Here is a 15151-nt window from a genome sequence, read left to right on the forward strand (position 1 = left end):
AAGTGGAAATGACCAGAGACAAACCAGTTGAAGACAACAAGAGGAGGGAACAGCTGAAGGAAAATTGGCAAGGGAAGGAGAAACCAGCACCGGAAGAGAAGCCAAACAATTAAGAGACCACTGGGACGCAGCAGGAAAGAGACAAAGAGAGAGAAGTGCCACAAAAGGAAGAAAAAAATTAAGGAGAACCCAAGAGCAAAGACATGTACTCTTACGGCTTCAGCGGGCTACAGACTAAAGAGAGTATGAGGGAACTGGAAGGAACGTTAGAAACAGCAGAGGGCAGCTCTGCCTCTCTAGTTAAGAGAACTACATGGAAAGCCCACTCATTTGTCTGCTTTTGAGTACCAGGGATGGCTCCTCCATCAGAGCACTAAAGCACATTAAAAGAATTGCAAAGAAAAGTGATTTCACTCTAAATCGAGATATGTCCCTTGTTCATCATGACAAAAAACCAAACTACAATTGTCATGGCTTGAATTAAAAACCTTACTACCCCTCCCCCCCAGTATACTGTAGGGAACATTTCAGGATAGTCTTTTTTTCTAGAATATCTGCTTATATAATTATCAAAGCTTTAGTATGGTAGCCTTTTATAAAAAACATTTTAATAGTTCTCAGAAATCATGACAACCAGTTGCCGCTAGCAGAAAATTCTTGATGCCCCCAATCACTAAAAGGCATTTAGTTACCTCAGATAAATGACATAAAAGATCTGTATCTATGCCATTCATCACAACGGCCCTCCCAAGATAATTCAGAGGAAATCTGCAATGAGTCTTCATTACGATTACAAAGAAGTGTTGCATCTCAAGGACTCAGAAGTGGCTTGCATTTCCATTTCACAGTTAGCAAAACCAACGATGTATCCTCCTGCTTGTAGTCCTCAAATCCCATCTCAGTCAGATTCTCTTTCCCAGGAGATTTAAACTTCAAAAATTTAGAAGTTACTAGCTTGTAAAAACAAATTGTTAGAAGCATTTATCTTTTCGTAATGGTTGAGCTTCACTTATTGAAACAAACACCCATAACTAGGTGGTATTTGTGCTAGAATTCTGAAATTTGTGTTTTTTACAGAGGTGTTTGGATGCAATGAAGTGGTTGCTACTGTGAGAGCTGAAAACCTGAAATTTTGTTATGTTTTAAACAAATCTTGCAGGAAGTCTCACAAATAAAGACAACAGTTTATCCTAGGTCCCGTGTTTCACACTTTGGATATTAGCACAAAAATGTACCTGATTACTCTGAACTTGCTCTTCGTGCAGCTACTACTGCTACTGCCTGGGCAGAGACTGAGATCCCCCCTGTCAGACTGTGGCTGGGGTCTAGCTGCACCACCTTAGTGCACAGAACCAGCTTACATCAGCAACAAAATTGTCCTCAGGTCCCAGTTCATGGTGGTTCCTAAATGAATAACTTGTTGAGGTCTACAGTTAGGAACATATTATCATGTGTCATCTCTCAGGCACAAATTACCAAAATTAAATTCAGTACTACCTAGAAATGAATCCCCCAGCAGAAAATTGCCTAACAAAATCTGAAGGAGAAGAGAATCTTCTATTTTGTTTACAAATGCCATTTTAGCTTTGCTGACTAACAACTAACAATTTCAAAGACGGATGCTTATGGTTAGAGGTTATTCAACTCGAATGCCAGTTCCAACTAACAAACACTGAGAACTCCTCTGGGTTTCCAAAGGACTATACAGATATATATGGTTTATAAACAAACCAGAAACAACACTTTTTAAAAAAAAAAAAATCTCCTTTCACTTGCAAAACATCATAAAGAAACAAAAACATGCACAGATCCAAATGTTCAGAGACATGCTTTACTTTCACATTTCCTACACTGTGGGAAACACATTCAATGAGTAATGGTGTGACGTACATTACCTAAATGGGCTAAAAAAAAAAAAAAAAAGAGTGGCATAATACTGACTGTCCCCAACAACCCAAAGACTATTTAAATAATGGCTGTTTTGTATAAAACAGCCAGTGTCCCCCCCAACACTCCCAGAAAAAGACAGATACTTTTAAATGCACTGACTTAACAAAAGCCAAGTCATTTTAATTCATAAGGTTTGTTCTTGTTTTTGAAGCTGTGAGAGTTGAAGCAATGCTAGTACTAAAATTACAACCAAATCAGTACCAGGACTTCAAGTATTTCTGCTTAGGTGTCGTTTCCTCTTTTGATAAAAATCTGGACACAAAAGTCCAGGATGTTTCCACTTGTTCTCAGCACAGAATTCAACAGTATCTGTGAAACCAAAAGGGGTCTGAAATCGGAGAGGCATACTTTTAAACTCAGCTAGCTCTCGTGTTATACAGAAAATCTGTTTCTTTCACAGTGCTAGCTATACATTACTGTGGTGTCTCACTGACACTTCTAAGCAAAAATAACAAGCTGTTTCATACACTATAGCGCCATTGTCCAGACTTCACACCGTGATGGGACATCACTGTGGTCACACAGCAAAGTTAAGCTACACACACAAAGCAGGTCAGATTATGTTACAAACACACCAAAACTTACTGTGCACACAAACAAGTTCTTGCCCATGTGGTATGGGGCTATGGGAAAGAGCGTACTCAGAGCAGATTGTCACTACCAGAAAAGTTCATGCTCCTCATTACTCCTTTGTCTGAGTGCCCTTAAAACATGATCAGGAAACTGTGTGCAGATGGATGAAATGTTCTGATGTAGTGCCAGAAGTAAGCTGCCACTATTTATTTGAGACCCTGACAGCCGTCTGCTTTCAAATGGCTGGGTGTATGCCAGCCACACAATAGAAATGCCACTCCTTTCACGTGGTCATAATGTGTTTTCATCATGCGGTGCAGGAGGAGGTAGCAAGGTCCCCTTGGAATGATGGCAGCTGAAAGCAAGCTAAACAATCCATCCAGCTCATTGCCCACAGGTCAGGGCAAACTGTGCTGGTGATACCACCTGAGAGACCCCAAAGTCATCTGATACTTCTAACCTGTCTGGGAAGCAGTTTTAAGAGAGCGTTGCCAGAAAACAAGTTTTCAGTTAACTCTTCACCTTTCATTAGTTTTCATTTGGTAGCACCATGATTCTATCTTACTGCATACTTAAAAGAAAGAAAGAAAAACGTATTTATTATACCTTATCCCCTTTCTCTTCAGGTTCATCTTCATTGAGGAATTCTCTTTTAGGATATGGAATCTGACAGCCAGCAAATACACTGAAACACAGTAAACAGTCCACAGATATGTACATATGACATACAGTTACTTAATGCTATATTAAAAACAAGGGAATATAACACAATTTAATTTCTTGTATTTCATGACCCCCGTTTCCATAAGTGAGTGTCAGTGTGAGCACCCAAGACAGCAGCAGATACCAGCAGCTAGGTGCTGATCACGTCAGACCTCTTTGCTGTTGGCACGAGGTCATCATTTAGAAATCATGGCGTGGTTGAACATGCCCAAATGCCAGAACGACCACTTGTTGATCCAGATGGCAAAATGAACAAATACAGTGTCAGAGGTTCCACAACGCCTAGTTGGAACATGCATGGCTCACTGAATAAAGGGCCTGATCCGAAGAGTATTAAAGTCTTATGAGCCCATGTTGGCTTACAGCAGCCTTCAACGTATTTGCCAATCACAACTGCAGTTACTTTCAATTAGCTTCTCAGGTCTTGTTTAGAGAAAAAAAGATAGCTTTCAAATTCAGCTGGTTAATGGGACCTGGAACATTCCTTAATGTTATGGCAGAGACTTACCATAATGTTATCCTGTAATCTGTGGGGAGCTACAGGTATACACAGGATAGTATCAGATAAACACTAAATAGAAGATTACTGGTAGATCTTGACCAGTATCCATTTCTTCAGATTTCTGTGTCAGCATTCAGAATACAATCAATGTGATGTGATTTTTTTAAAGTGTGTAAACAGTTCCTAACCTAGCTACTAGTAATGTTTGGCCTATCCAAACAGAAAAAGAAACAAAAACCCCAACTAGTCTCACTAGACTCTTTCGCACTCCAGTGGCTGTTCCCTCCTTTTAGTGTTCCTGCTAGCTGAGGAAGCAAGTGAAAGCAAAGGTGGAAGCGTCTCTGCAGCCAGCTCCCACAAATCATAGTGCTAGAACGACCATGCTTCTGGAAACTGGGATCAAAACTGGAAGAGTGAAAGTCTGCCATTAGGAAACTGAGTAGATTGATTTTTCATTACAATATTTATATATATATATAAAATCTGTACTCTCAAGCTTCTGAACAAGGAACCGTGGGATTTTAGGCAATCATGGATCTCTCCTCATACTGTGCTCTGTGCAAGAAGGCACAGGAAGGGGCTGTAGGCCAGAGAAGTGTCCTAGTCCTAGGAAAAGGCACAATGAAGCCAGGCAATGGAGAACAGGGCTCTGTGAGGCTGTGTAAGGCAGAACAGAACAGGGCACAGATTAATTATCCACATACTGCAATAATATTATCACACTAGCTTTGGTAGTACGTTCAGAATTACAGCACTAGTGTGGTGCTGGGCTATTGTAAACGACCACTCAGTTCCGGCACCAGTAGATACAGACATTTCAGTACTACGTTAATAGTTTCTGCTGAGCGTGCCTGAGCTACTACTACTTATGGATACAGGCAGAAAGCTGTGAATTTTTCAGCTGTCCTCTCATTTCAGGGATTAGCACTTAGCAGAAAGAAGATACCCCTGAAGACTGCGGAAGAGGGAATACATACTCTGATGTAGGCAGAGGATCCTCTTGAAAGTAGGGGTCCTGCAAAGCCTGCTCTGAGGTAATTCGCTTTGTAGGGTCCATAGTGAGAAGCTTCTGAAGCTGCAAAGCATAACATTAAGAATAACAAAAAGCTTATCAAACTATCATTTTTCCAACTATGAGTTAAATGTCTTGGATTGTGGACTGTTAAATTATTTGTGCCTTGCCCAGACAAGCCTAAGTTAGCATTGCTTGTTCAGTGAAGTTCCCAAGAACTAGAATGCACATCCATCAAAGCACTATGGCTGTGAAGCACTTCTCATGTAAGAAATACATTAAAGTGTATCAGGCAATATTAATTGCTAAGGCTGGACCACTGTGCTAACGCAACACTATATCCAGCTATTAAGGTTCATAAAGCATCATTTCTAAATAATGGTGTTTTGTTGTGGCACATGTATAGCTTTTATACTGTTCTGTACTGCTGACACAACAGGAAAAAGGTGTCAGAAGAGACTGAACATGACCAGGACTCTCCATATCGCTTTAGGGAGGGAAACAATAAATCTTCATTTCTCACACTGGCGGCATTCCAGAGCCAGAGCACTCAGCCGCTCATGCAACTCCCAATCCCACTCTAATTGGTATTGAAATGAGAAAGAGGAGGAGAAGACCCTTCCTAGTAACCTTTCTTCCTTGCCAGGAGGAAAGCAATAATAAATTTATTAGCTAAAATGCTGTTGACTGCAGCAGGCTATAAAAGAGGATTACAATACATTAGTAGTATAAAACAGGAATTATAGGCATAACATACATTTTAAGTAATTACTTATCACATTCTGATAAACTCGCAGTAAGAAATTTGGGTGCTCAAATTACATCATACAGTATCCTGCTCTCACAAAATCCTCTCTTAATTCAACAGTGAAAATAAAATTTCTTCTACAAAGGGCATCTTAGTTCAAACACTAGCTTCCAGGCCTCCAACAAATATTCCCTGGATATTCAACAAAAGGGTATGATTTTGGCGTGGGTGTTTGGGGCTTTTTTTTCCAATAAATAAAAAATCTGATATACAACTCTATATTCTATATATATGGGGTACTGTAAAAAGCCTCAGGAAAAGCACTCATCCTCATCAAGAAAGATGATTCCTTCTATTTCCTTTCTCATAGTTGTAGTTACCCCTACCTTGTAGATGAGGTCTCATAAAATTGTCTGTACTTCTGCCACTTCCTTCCCATCTCTCCTTACTCCAATACTTTATGGGCTGTGGACCTCAACAGACTGACAACACAACAAAGGGCCATTTGGGCTGTCTCTCTATCTATCAGTTCATTTGTAACCAGCTCCCGAACAGATTCCTGCCGCTTGTCCAGAAATACACCTCAAGATGGTCCTGCATTGCACACACCTGGAAAGTTTGCATGGCACACTTATTGAACCATGTTTTGTGTTATCAGATAACCCTTAACCCTACGTTTCCTGCATACCTTAAGAAATTCAACTTCTAACGTGCTGTTGGCTCTCCACACAGTGGCCTCACACGCTACAATAAATATAGACAACGGTTTTGGTATTCAGTATCTTTATTTCATGTCACCATTTCTCCTACATGCAAAATTTTTGTCAGTTTTAGTGGCTTGTGACACCATTTCAGGTGATGCAAATTTCTTCCCCCCAGTTCCTCTACAGTGGACAGGGACAAACACTAATGTTCTGTATAAGGCCACTCCTGGTCTTCAGCACCAGATGACGTCATTGACAGAAGAGTACAGGACATCAGGCTCTGCCCCCCGGCCTCCTTCCTCTGAACTGGTTGCTGCAGTACTGCTCAAAAGAAAGCTCCTCCAGCTTCCTGCCATACAGCACTGTCATCACAAACTGCCTCCCGAACATGACCTGTATTCTTTGTCATTCAAAGATAAAGCTAATGAACTGCAGCAGATCTAAAGATACCTTGGACTTTTTAATGATCTGCTCATTCCCTTAGTAATCCTGCTCCACTGCTGAGGACATCATCAGTTTGCCCATTCCAGGTGATACCACAGACATGACTCCAAACGAGATATCCTGCCTATCACTGATACTACTCTAAAACAACTTTTGTTGACAAAGTCTAGTTTTCTGTAGCTTCTGATGCTTCTAGGAAAGTGAATAAAAAATGCCTGGGCACTATTTGCCTTCAGGGCAGCAGCTGCTAACAGAAACTAGAAAGCCTGTGAGACTGGACTTCATCACCAGTCTCATACTTCTCAGCAGCTCTCGAGATTGCTTGCTCTCAGGCTCTACGGGCCTGACACAACAGCTATAAATACTATTCTTGTAACCCTTCCAGGACAGCAAGAACAGAAGCCTCTTCCTGGATGAAAACCATTCTGCCCTTCATGTAGACATTATCATGCAATGTCAATCAGCAGAGTGGCACAATATTATCCTCTGTCACGAGTCACTTGCTATCTTGCACCGGTCTACTTGGTGCCATATTTTCCCTATCCGCCACACTTTCTGTACTCAGCACAAAGTCTTGACTAATGAAGGTTACAAAGTAGATGTCTTCAGAGGTCACCTTGCAAGACAGAGGTTACCTCAAAAAATAAAACATAACTACTTTGGATATGAACAAGGAGTTTTAGGGAGTCTCCTTCAGAATACATGTATCTCCAAGCTCATTAGCAAACACATTTCTAATCTCTTGATTTGGGAGAGCAATGCACACCATTCCTTCAAGATCTGCTGTTTTTCAGGATCTTTCATAAGACAAGGCAGGCAGGTATCGAACCTCTTTGCTGTAGCATGGCTGTGGCAATTTAGGTACATGGACCTCCTCAGTGCAGCAATGAGGTATCAAGAAGGTTGTCCATGTTCCTGGGCATTGTTATCCAGAGTTCTGGGAGACTGATCTGTTTGAGACCAGCCTCCATCTCTGTGGCTGATGACTAAGCTGTCCTTATTCATCCCTGATTATGAACAGTGAGAAAGATTTGACTAAGAGAACCCAACTTGCTAAGTCTTCATGATGTTCAGAAAGAGCCCTTTGACTTCTGGAAATCATAGGGGAATACGTAGGCAGACACCAATCTATTTGTATGGTTACCTTTTAATAACCTTGTCTCACTCTATCATGACAAGCTTCTTTGTTTATATATATAATATGCCATAGGAGTGGCAAAATATGGTTAGTTTTGTGTTCTTTAGAGATCTGGTTAATATTTCCCCCCTGAAAAGTAGCCTACCCTCCTAAGACGACTCTCAACCTAGGTGTTCATAGCCTTGATGAATTAGCCACATAACTGACAGCAACCCATGTGCTGCTTTGCCATTCCACCACGCTTTCTGGTGGCCCCCACCTTTAGTAGAAAAACAGGGAAATTCAGGTGCTAACTAACAATGTCTCTACTACAATTGTCATCTTTTCAGTTAGATTATTCCTCCAGATGACTCCGATGTCTGCCCAGTAAGCTGAGTTTAAGAAATTTTAATTACTTTTTTTTTGAGGTCTCACACTTCCTATGTGAATGCTTCCCTTCCACCCACTTGGGACCAGCCTGTTCTGTTTCCACCTCTATTTGTGTCATCAGCCAGCAGCTACTAACAAGTCAAAGAGCAAGCGTTTGCCAGGACCTAAAGAGAGGACTGCTATGCTGAATCCATAACTGAAAACAGACCACTAGAACTCAAGCTGCCCTAAGAGCCTCATTACAGAGACCCCTTGTTCACAGGAGTAGCAAAATCACTCTGAACTTCATTCCTAAATTCAGACAGCACTATGTCATTGCAGAGGCATCCAGAAACAATGCCATACTAGACAGAGCAATCCTTTATTCACCTACAATGAACGACTCAACTAGGTAACCAGCAAATACGTGTTTAGGGATACTGTTTGGCATCACCCACAGAACAGAGGTGACTGTTATCAGAGGAGAGAAGAAGAGGAGGGGGGGGGGGGAAATTACTAAAGGAAGTAATTAAATTTTGCCTTTCCTCTACCCTTTCTTCACAAAACTCTTTAGCTCTTGGGAGCCCTTTAGCTCTCTGAAACAACACAGAATCAAGGGATATACAATACTCACTATCCTATTTGTACAGCAGAACTAAGGGTAAGGCTGGGTATACCAAGTACCTTCCTGATCTTAATTAGGTAAGACTTTCAGATCTCCAATACAAGCAGTTTAAGCACACCCTCAGCATGAAGGTATATGAAGAAAACACATCTCAAAAATGTCCAGTTAGTGATAAATAGCTTTCTTTTAACATCAGCATTCATTAGAATGAGATAGAAGAACAGACATATATATTACCATAATAAATGCATTTCATTCCTATCATCAGTGATTTCTCAAGTTGTACCTACCAAAAGAAAAACTTTGCTGTCAGGCTTGACTTTGTGTTTCTCCATGTATTTTATGAGGCTACTATTGGCATATCTGAAAAATACAGTTAAACAAAGACATTTCTGAAATAATAAAGCATTAAGACTATGCAACCATACCAAGTGATCACAAGAACATTTACCAGCCCTTAATAGGCAAACTCTAAAAAACCCTGCTATCAGAAAACATGTCAGATATCTCTCTAGCAGTTGCACATATACAGTGTGTTTTTCACTAACAGGAGTAGTATCAACTGTGTACAGATTATTTCCATGGAACATGCAACTTTTGCAGTGTATAGATAAGCTGTTGACATGGGCATATGACAGAAAGAAACTCAACCTGAGGTTTATAGGCTACCTTTCTGAAGCAACTCTGCCACAGAAAGCATACAGCAGATTGTAATAGCACAATAGCTATTAAGTTGTTTCCAGCTGCAATTTAGTAGAGCAGTTCATTTAGCGTTCTGTCTTACTAACCCCAACCTGCAGCAAACCATATAGCCCTTACAGTTCCCAAGCTCAAAAATGTCCCAGATAAATATGACCTGTGCCTTGCCTTTAATCTACAAATCCAGAGGTTATCTATAGCTATTTTCAAAATTAAGAAGCTTTGTGCACAGATAAGCTTCCTATCCTGTCTAAAGCCAGCGTAAAGAATCCACAGCAGAGCTGGTAACAGAATCCAAAACTCCTGAATCCATGTCCCCTGCCTTACAACTGAGTCTGTGTTGCTACTTACACCCTCTGATCTACCACCACCACTAGACTAATTTAGCCAAAGCACCAGGAAACACTAAAAGTGGAAAATTCTCAGATCCCAGATAGGCTTTGTATCACGACCCTCAAACATGTTACCTTCCATATACAAACTTCTTCCCACAACTTTACTGTCTCTATATATCTGCTGGTCAAAAAGACCAGGGAAGTGCTTCCTTATTCTTTCTCACACAAAATGAATTAAGTTATCTGGAACAGCTTATGCAAGTGGTTTAAGCAAGCTCATTTGTCTGTGCCTCCCACAGATTAAATGGCACTTACGATGACCCCTTCTAGAGCAATGAGGAGGCTACTCAGCTGATGCTTGTAACAAGCAGCTGAGGGAGAGAACATCATTCAAGCAAAACAGCTAAGTCAAACAGGACAGCTGCCACACTGTTGGAACCCAAACACTCCAAAATCCTCTCCCCAAGAAGTCAGAGGATAGAAGCCAGTTACTGCCTATCTGCCACATTCACTGAATTATTGTTGCGTTATCATCACTTACGTTGTTCTCCTAAAATCCTTCTGAAGAGTTGGATATTCTGGCATCTTCCTTATGTCTTCCCAATCTTTATCTTTGGTAGGAGGGAAAAGGAGAAGCATTTACAATTCTGAAAGCGTAGGTTAAAGTAATACACATGAAGAAATAACTACAGTAGTTATTATTATATACAGCATTTCCAAATCCATCAGATTGACAGCTTGTACCTATACAAACGACGTCATTTCCTTTATATATAAAAAAAACCCCCAACAACAACTCTAGTAGCATTATGCCCGATGCTTTAATGAAAATAAATTACCTGCAGGGAATCCCATTACGCTGAAAATGCGATCTAGCTGATCATGATGAAAAGGATTACTTGTTTTGATGTCCTCCTGACGACAGTGAAATATAGGTTCCGAAGTCAATAGTTCAGCAAATATGCAGCCAATTGCCCAAATATCTAAAAAAGGAGAATAATGCATGCAAATTGTACTTCATCACTCTGTTTTTTGTTTCTGTACAATTTCTCAACAACCTGTATAACCACAGTAAGATAAAATAGCTCACAGTAGAATTACATACAGTACTTTAAAATAAAGCATTCATATAATACAGAAAAAGGGTCAAATCTAGAGACACAGGTTTTTTTTGATCAAAATGAGAATCTCCACATTCTGTTTCAAGTTGTACACTGGCAGTCCAGCACTTAATATATTCACAGTTATGGTAGAAACCTACACAGTATTTGCTGATGACATAGCTTAAAGGGCATTCAACTGACCATTCAAACCAAACCATAAACCCCGCCCCCCCATAAAGATACATTGAAACAAAGGTTCTATCACACGTTTCAGAACAATTCCAAACAAATAATTGATAACCTAATAAATACTAAGAAGGAAATGACTAATGACTCATATGTTTAGCCAAATAGTGCAAGCTAGTTAAAATAGAGAAACAAGATCCTAATTTCAATGAAGAGTAGGAAAGTGATTACCAAACTTAAAAAAACTTAACAAACCCCCTACTTGACAACTAACGCCCACTAGAATACTGGAACTGTCTCATCTACATCTCATGTACATACAGAAAGCAGCAGCATGATATACTAACGTTTTAATGAAAGAAAACAACCTCTGTTTTATAAATTCCTTATTAATATGCTTTTCAAAATTAAATCTATTGTGGACAAGAACATTAGTGTCATTTGCAGGAGAAGAAATGTCTAGATTACATGTATTTGTTCCAGTTACTACTATCACCACCCATCTTAGTGTTCTGTACGATCCAACGCTTTATTATGCATCTTAAAATGAAAGTATGAAATTGTCAGTGAGAAGAAGGTTACTAGCAGAAAAGAAATGGATTGCTACATTGACACATACGCATCTGGGATCTAAATCTGCAAAAAGATGTTGAGATCATATGAATACTGAGCATAGATTGCTAAATACAAGAGTGTAGAGACTTGCTTAGTAGTTGAGGTTAAACTAGATGACCCTGGAAAACCTTTTAGATTTTACCATATTTAATAGCATAACTATAGAAAACAATTTAGCCTGAATTTATAGGTCTACTAGATAAAAAAACCCAAACAACAAACCTAACTAGAGTTCGGTTTATTAGATTCAGACTAAAGAGAACACCAAGCCAAGTCTCTTGTTTGTTGCAACTAACCTAAGACTCAAAACCCCACCTGCTGTCAACGGTGGTGTTTGGCCCATGCTGCCTGCGAGACACATGGTATCCTGAAAAGAAAAACACACTGCTCTCTATGTAGGGAATGAAAAAAGAGTGACCATACTCTCTTTGCCAAAACAGGTCAGTTCCATTTCCATCATGCTGCAGGTGTGGAGTTTGGGGTGTCCCAATTCATAAGCCTTTCTCCCTATTTACAGGGAAGTCTGATAACATTTCATTCATTGTTTTGACAGGGTATAACTTGCTCTCTGTGCATTACATCACTTTCTCAGGGTTCTATCTTCCTTTGATTTTCTTATTAGCTTACCTGCATGAAAACAAGATCTTTAGCTCTTGAGATTTTATCTGCTCAAGCAGCTAATGCAGCATATTAATCACAATCCCTGCCTGAGTAGTAGGCATAAATTATCTACTCCAGAATGGAAATTACTGATTATTTGAAGAAGAGGATCTTCATTTAACAGTATCTGTTCACTCATTTTCACTAGACAGAAAATTTTTTTGGAGACTGTTTACCTAGAGGCCAAAGGAGTTGCAGCCCTCTTGGTTTTCATGGCTTTGTGCAGTGCTCACTGCCCATCACACAGTGAGGGAGAGGCTGGGCTGCTGCTCATTATTCTATTCATCACTGCTCTACCCAGACTGACCTTTTCCTTTTAAAGAAAAAAATCTAGTATTCTTGTCGACAACAAAGCTGAACTGGGAAATCTCCCTGGTGTAACACAGCAAACTTCAGAACTCTGTTCCTCCATCAGCTGAAGTGTGAGAGAGCAGAGCCGCTGTGGCAACACACTCCCCCTTCCTGGCTCTGTGACTGACACCAAGAGCGCATTTTAAACCCCTTGAGGATTCAGAAAGACAGACATTGTACCAACTGGATATTACATCTGAATAAACTCCCAAGCTGGTGTTGATTTTCTATGGAGTGGCATTACTGGACAAGCCAAGTAAGAAAATACTTTAACTCTTATTAGTCATTATATTCTCTAATAGTTCACAGTGCTGGGGTTCAGCCCTTTAGGTTTCTTGCCAGATACTCATCAGCTTCAAAGAACTAATACAAAGTAACCCAAAATATGTAGTACAGAAAAATTGAAGCTTTGTTTTCTGTAAGTGAAGATTAAACAGCTGGAAAAGGCCTCACAACCACACAGCTCAAGCAAGTCAGGGTCTTCCCTTTGTGAAACTTGTATGGAACCTGATCTTGAATGCATCCTCGGCACATACTGAAACCATTCTCAGTTAATAATTTTTGGCCAGGTTTGGCTGGGCCCTTTTCTTTAAAATAACATTCATAATTTACAGTAAGTATTTACCACATGTGGCATTTTTCTAGCAGGGACGCCTCATTAAATTCTGGCAAGTTTAAAAACTTCATCAATACAAGCAGTCTGAAAAGGTATTTATCTCCCACATTGTCCATATTAGTCAAGAAAATACAAACTTCAGCTCTAACTATGGAAAAGATTTATCAATAATTGGCAATTTCCCTATCCAGTGCCATTTCGTATGTCTCCAGTTTGTGGTCATTAAAAAAAGATTAATGGTTACGTACTCCAAATCTATTCCAAATAAGATGTGCTACCCCTCAGAAGTGGGCATTTACAGGTGCAAAGCTTAAAACAAATAAGCAGTATTTTTCAAGTACAGTGCATTATTAGTCGAGTGCACATCATTTACCTCTAGCACAAGAGAATCTTCTTATAATGCTCTATAACAATTTCATTATAAATAAATTTTCTTTTTAAAGGCAACCACCAAAAATTAGTGGCAAAAAATATCCAACAGTTGGTTCTCTGCTCCCCCCTCTACTAGTGATCAAAGAGGGCAAGTTGTCTCATTGCTCCCAAGTCAAAGCTAAACTACAGAGAGTATCCACTTTAACCTGTTATGTCCCAGACCCACTGAAAACTGGGACACATAGGTCCTACAAAGTTGCACTAGATACCGTTTTCCCATCTGATGTCCTGGAAGAATCCCAATAAATTTACCAGGGTAACACAACCATTCCTGTAAGGATGGCTCTGTTTCCTACAGTCTCTTCTACTATCATTAGGTTTCAGGAATTATCTGTGTTAAAAGGTTTTTACTGTTTGTTTGGGGTTTTTTGTTGTTGTTATTGTTGGGTTGTTTGGGGTTTTTTTTTTTACATTTCTGTTTGTTTTTACACTTTGCCCTCCAAGACTTCCAGACTGCCACTTTCCTCAAGTTCACACTGAACCTGAATGCAAGCTAGTTTTTCTCTCTGGCTCTGGAAAGAGGGGTGGGAGTGAGGCCTCCATAGCATACTCCTTTCCCCAGACTCCTCACCAAACAGCTTGCTCAGGTCCCATTCAAATCTATTCTCTACTAAGTATCCTTCCACTGTAACGATATTCTCAAGTTCCACGTGATTTTATAAAAGGAAAAAATGCCAGCCTTTCAAAGTACGTCACTTGTGGCCAGTAAACAGACTTTCTGCACGTATGCCTGAGTGCACAGATTATTTGAATATCTGAATGGCTGCCCATGTCCCAGTTTTAAAACCTGTGACTAATAGCTTTATAGGTCAGCTACTAAAGCTGAGAAAATCCTGCATGTCCCACTCTACTTCAGCACTGTACTCAAGGAGCCAGTACAAAAGGATGCTGACATAGCTGTTTTAATGACAGGGCTGATTAAGCAGAGAAATGCTCATGCCCTCTTTCCTGTCTCTAGCACAATAAACTAATTTCTGCATTTCTTTCAATATTTTGAAAACATTTTTTAAGGATATTATCACCATTTAAGACAGTAAGACAATGTATTGAGCAATACTCGATTCTCAAAATGAAACATCTTTTCCTATGCATATTAACTAAAATGTTTCATGAACACAGGACAGAGTCCAAGATTGAATACTAAATGGCTCTTAACGATATCCAAGAAAAGAAATACATCAACAAATGCTTAGTCTCATGTAATTCTTTAATAAGATTCTGTTAAAGTAACTCAGTCAAGAATTGGAAAATATCTATTTTGCTGCAATCAATCTGAGGAATTCACCATTAGTGAGGTTTGGTTTAGTAGTATCAGTACTTCAAACCAACCTGCCTTTTTGTTTGTTTGTTTTGAACACAAAGTCGATTCTAGGACACATCTGAACGC

General features: G+C 39.7%; 1 protein-coding gene across 3 annotated transcripts in view; it reads right to left on the minus strand.

The window, feature by feature from the left end:
• Positions 1-15151, minus strand: part of CDK19 (cyclin dependent kinase 19) — a 132998-nt gene that overhangs the window by 8843 nt on the left and 109004 nt on the right. For all 3 annotated transcript variants that reach the window (XM_037391224.1, XM_037391223.1, XM_037391222.1), the window contains 5 exons: positions 10641-10784; positions 10343-10412; positions 9058-9130; positions 4726-4823; positions 3130-3208 (listed from right to left, as the gene is read on the minus strand). In XM_037391224.1, the coding sequence (XP_037247121.1) occupies positions 3130-3208; positions 4726-4823; positions 9058-9130; positions 10343-10412; positions 10641-10784 (464 nt within the window). The remainder of the gene's footprint in view (positions 1-3129; positions 3209-4725; positions 4824-9057; positions 9131-10342; positions 10413-10640; positions 10785-15151) is intronic.

The sequence above is a fragment of the Falco rusticolus genome, chromosome 6 (assembly GCF_015220075.1).
Source record: "Falco rusticolus isolate bFalRus1 chromosome 6, bFalRus1.pri, whole genome shotgun sequence".
Taxonomy (NCBI): domain Eukaryota; kingdom Metazoa; phylum Chordata; class Aves; order Falconiformes; family Falconidae; genus Falco; species Falco rusticolus.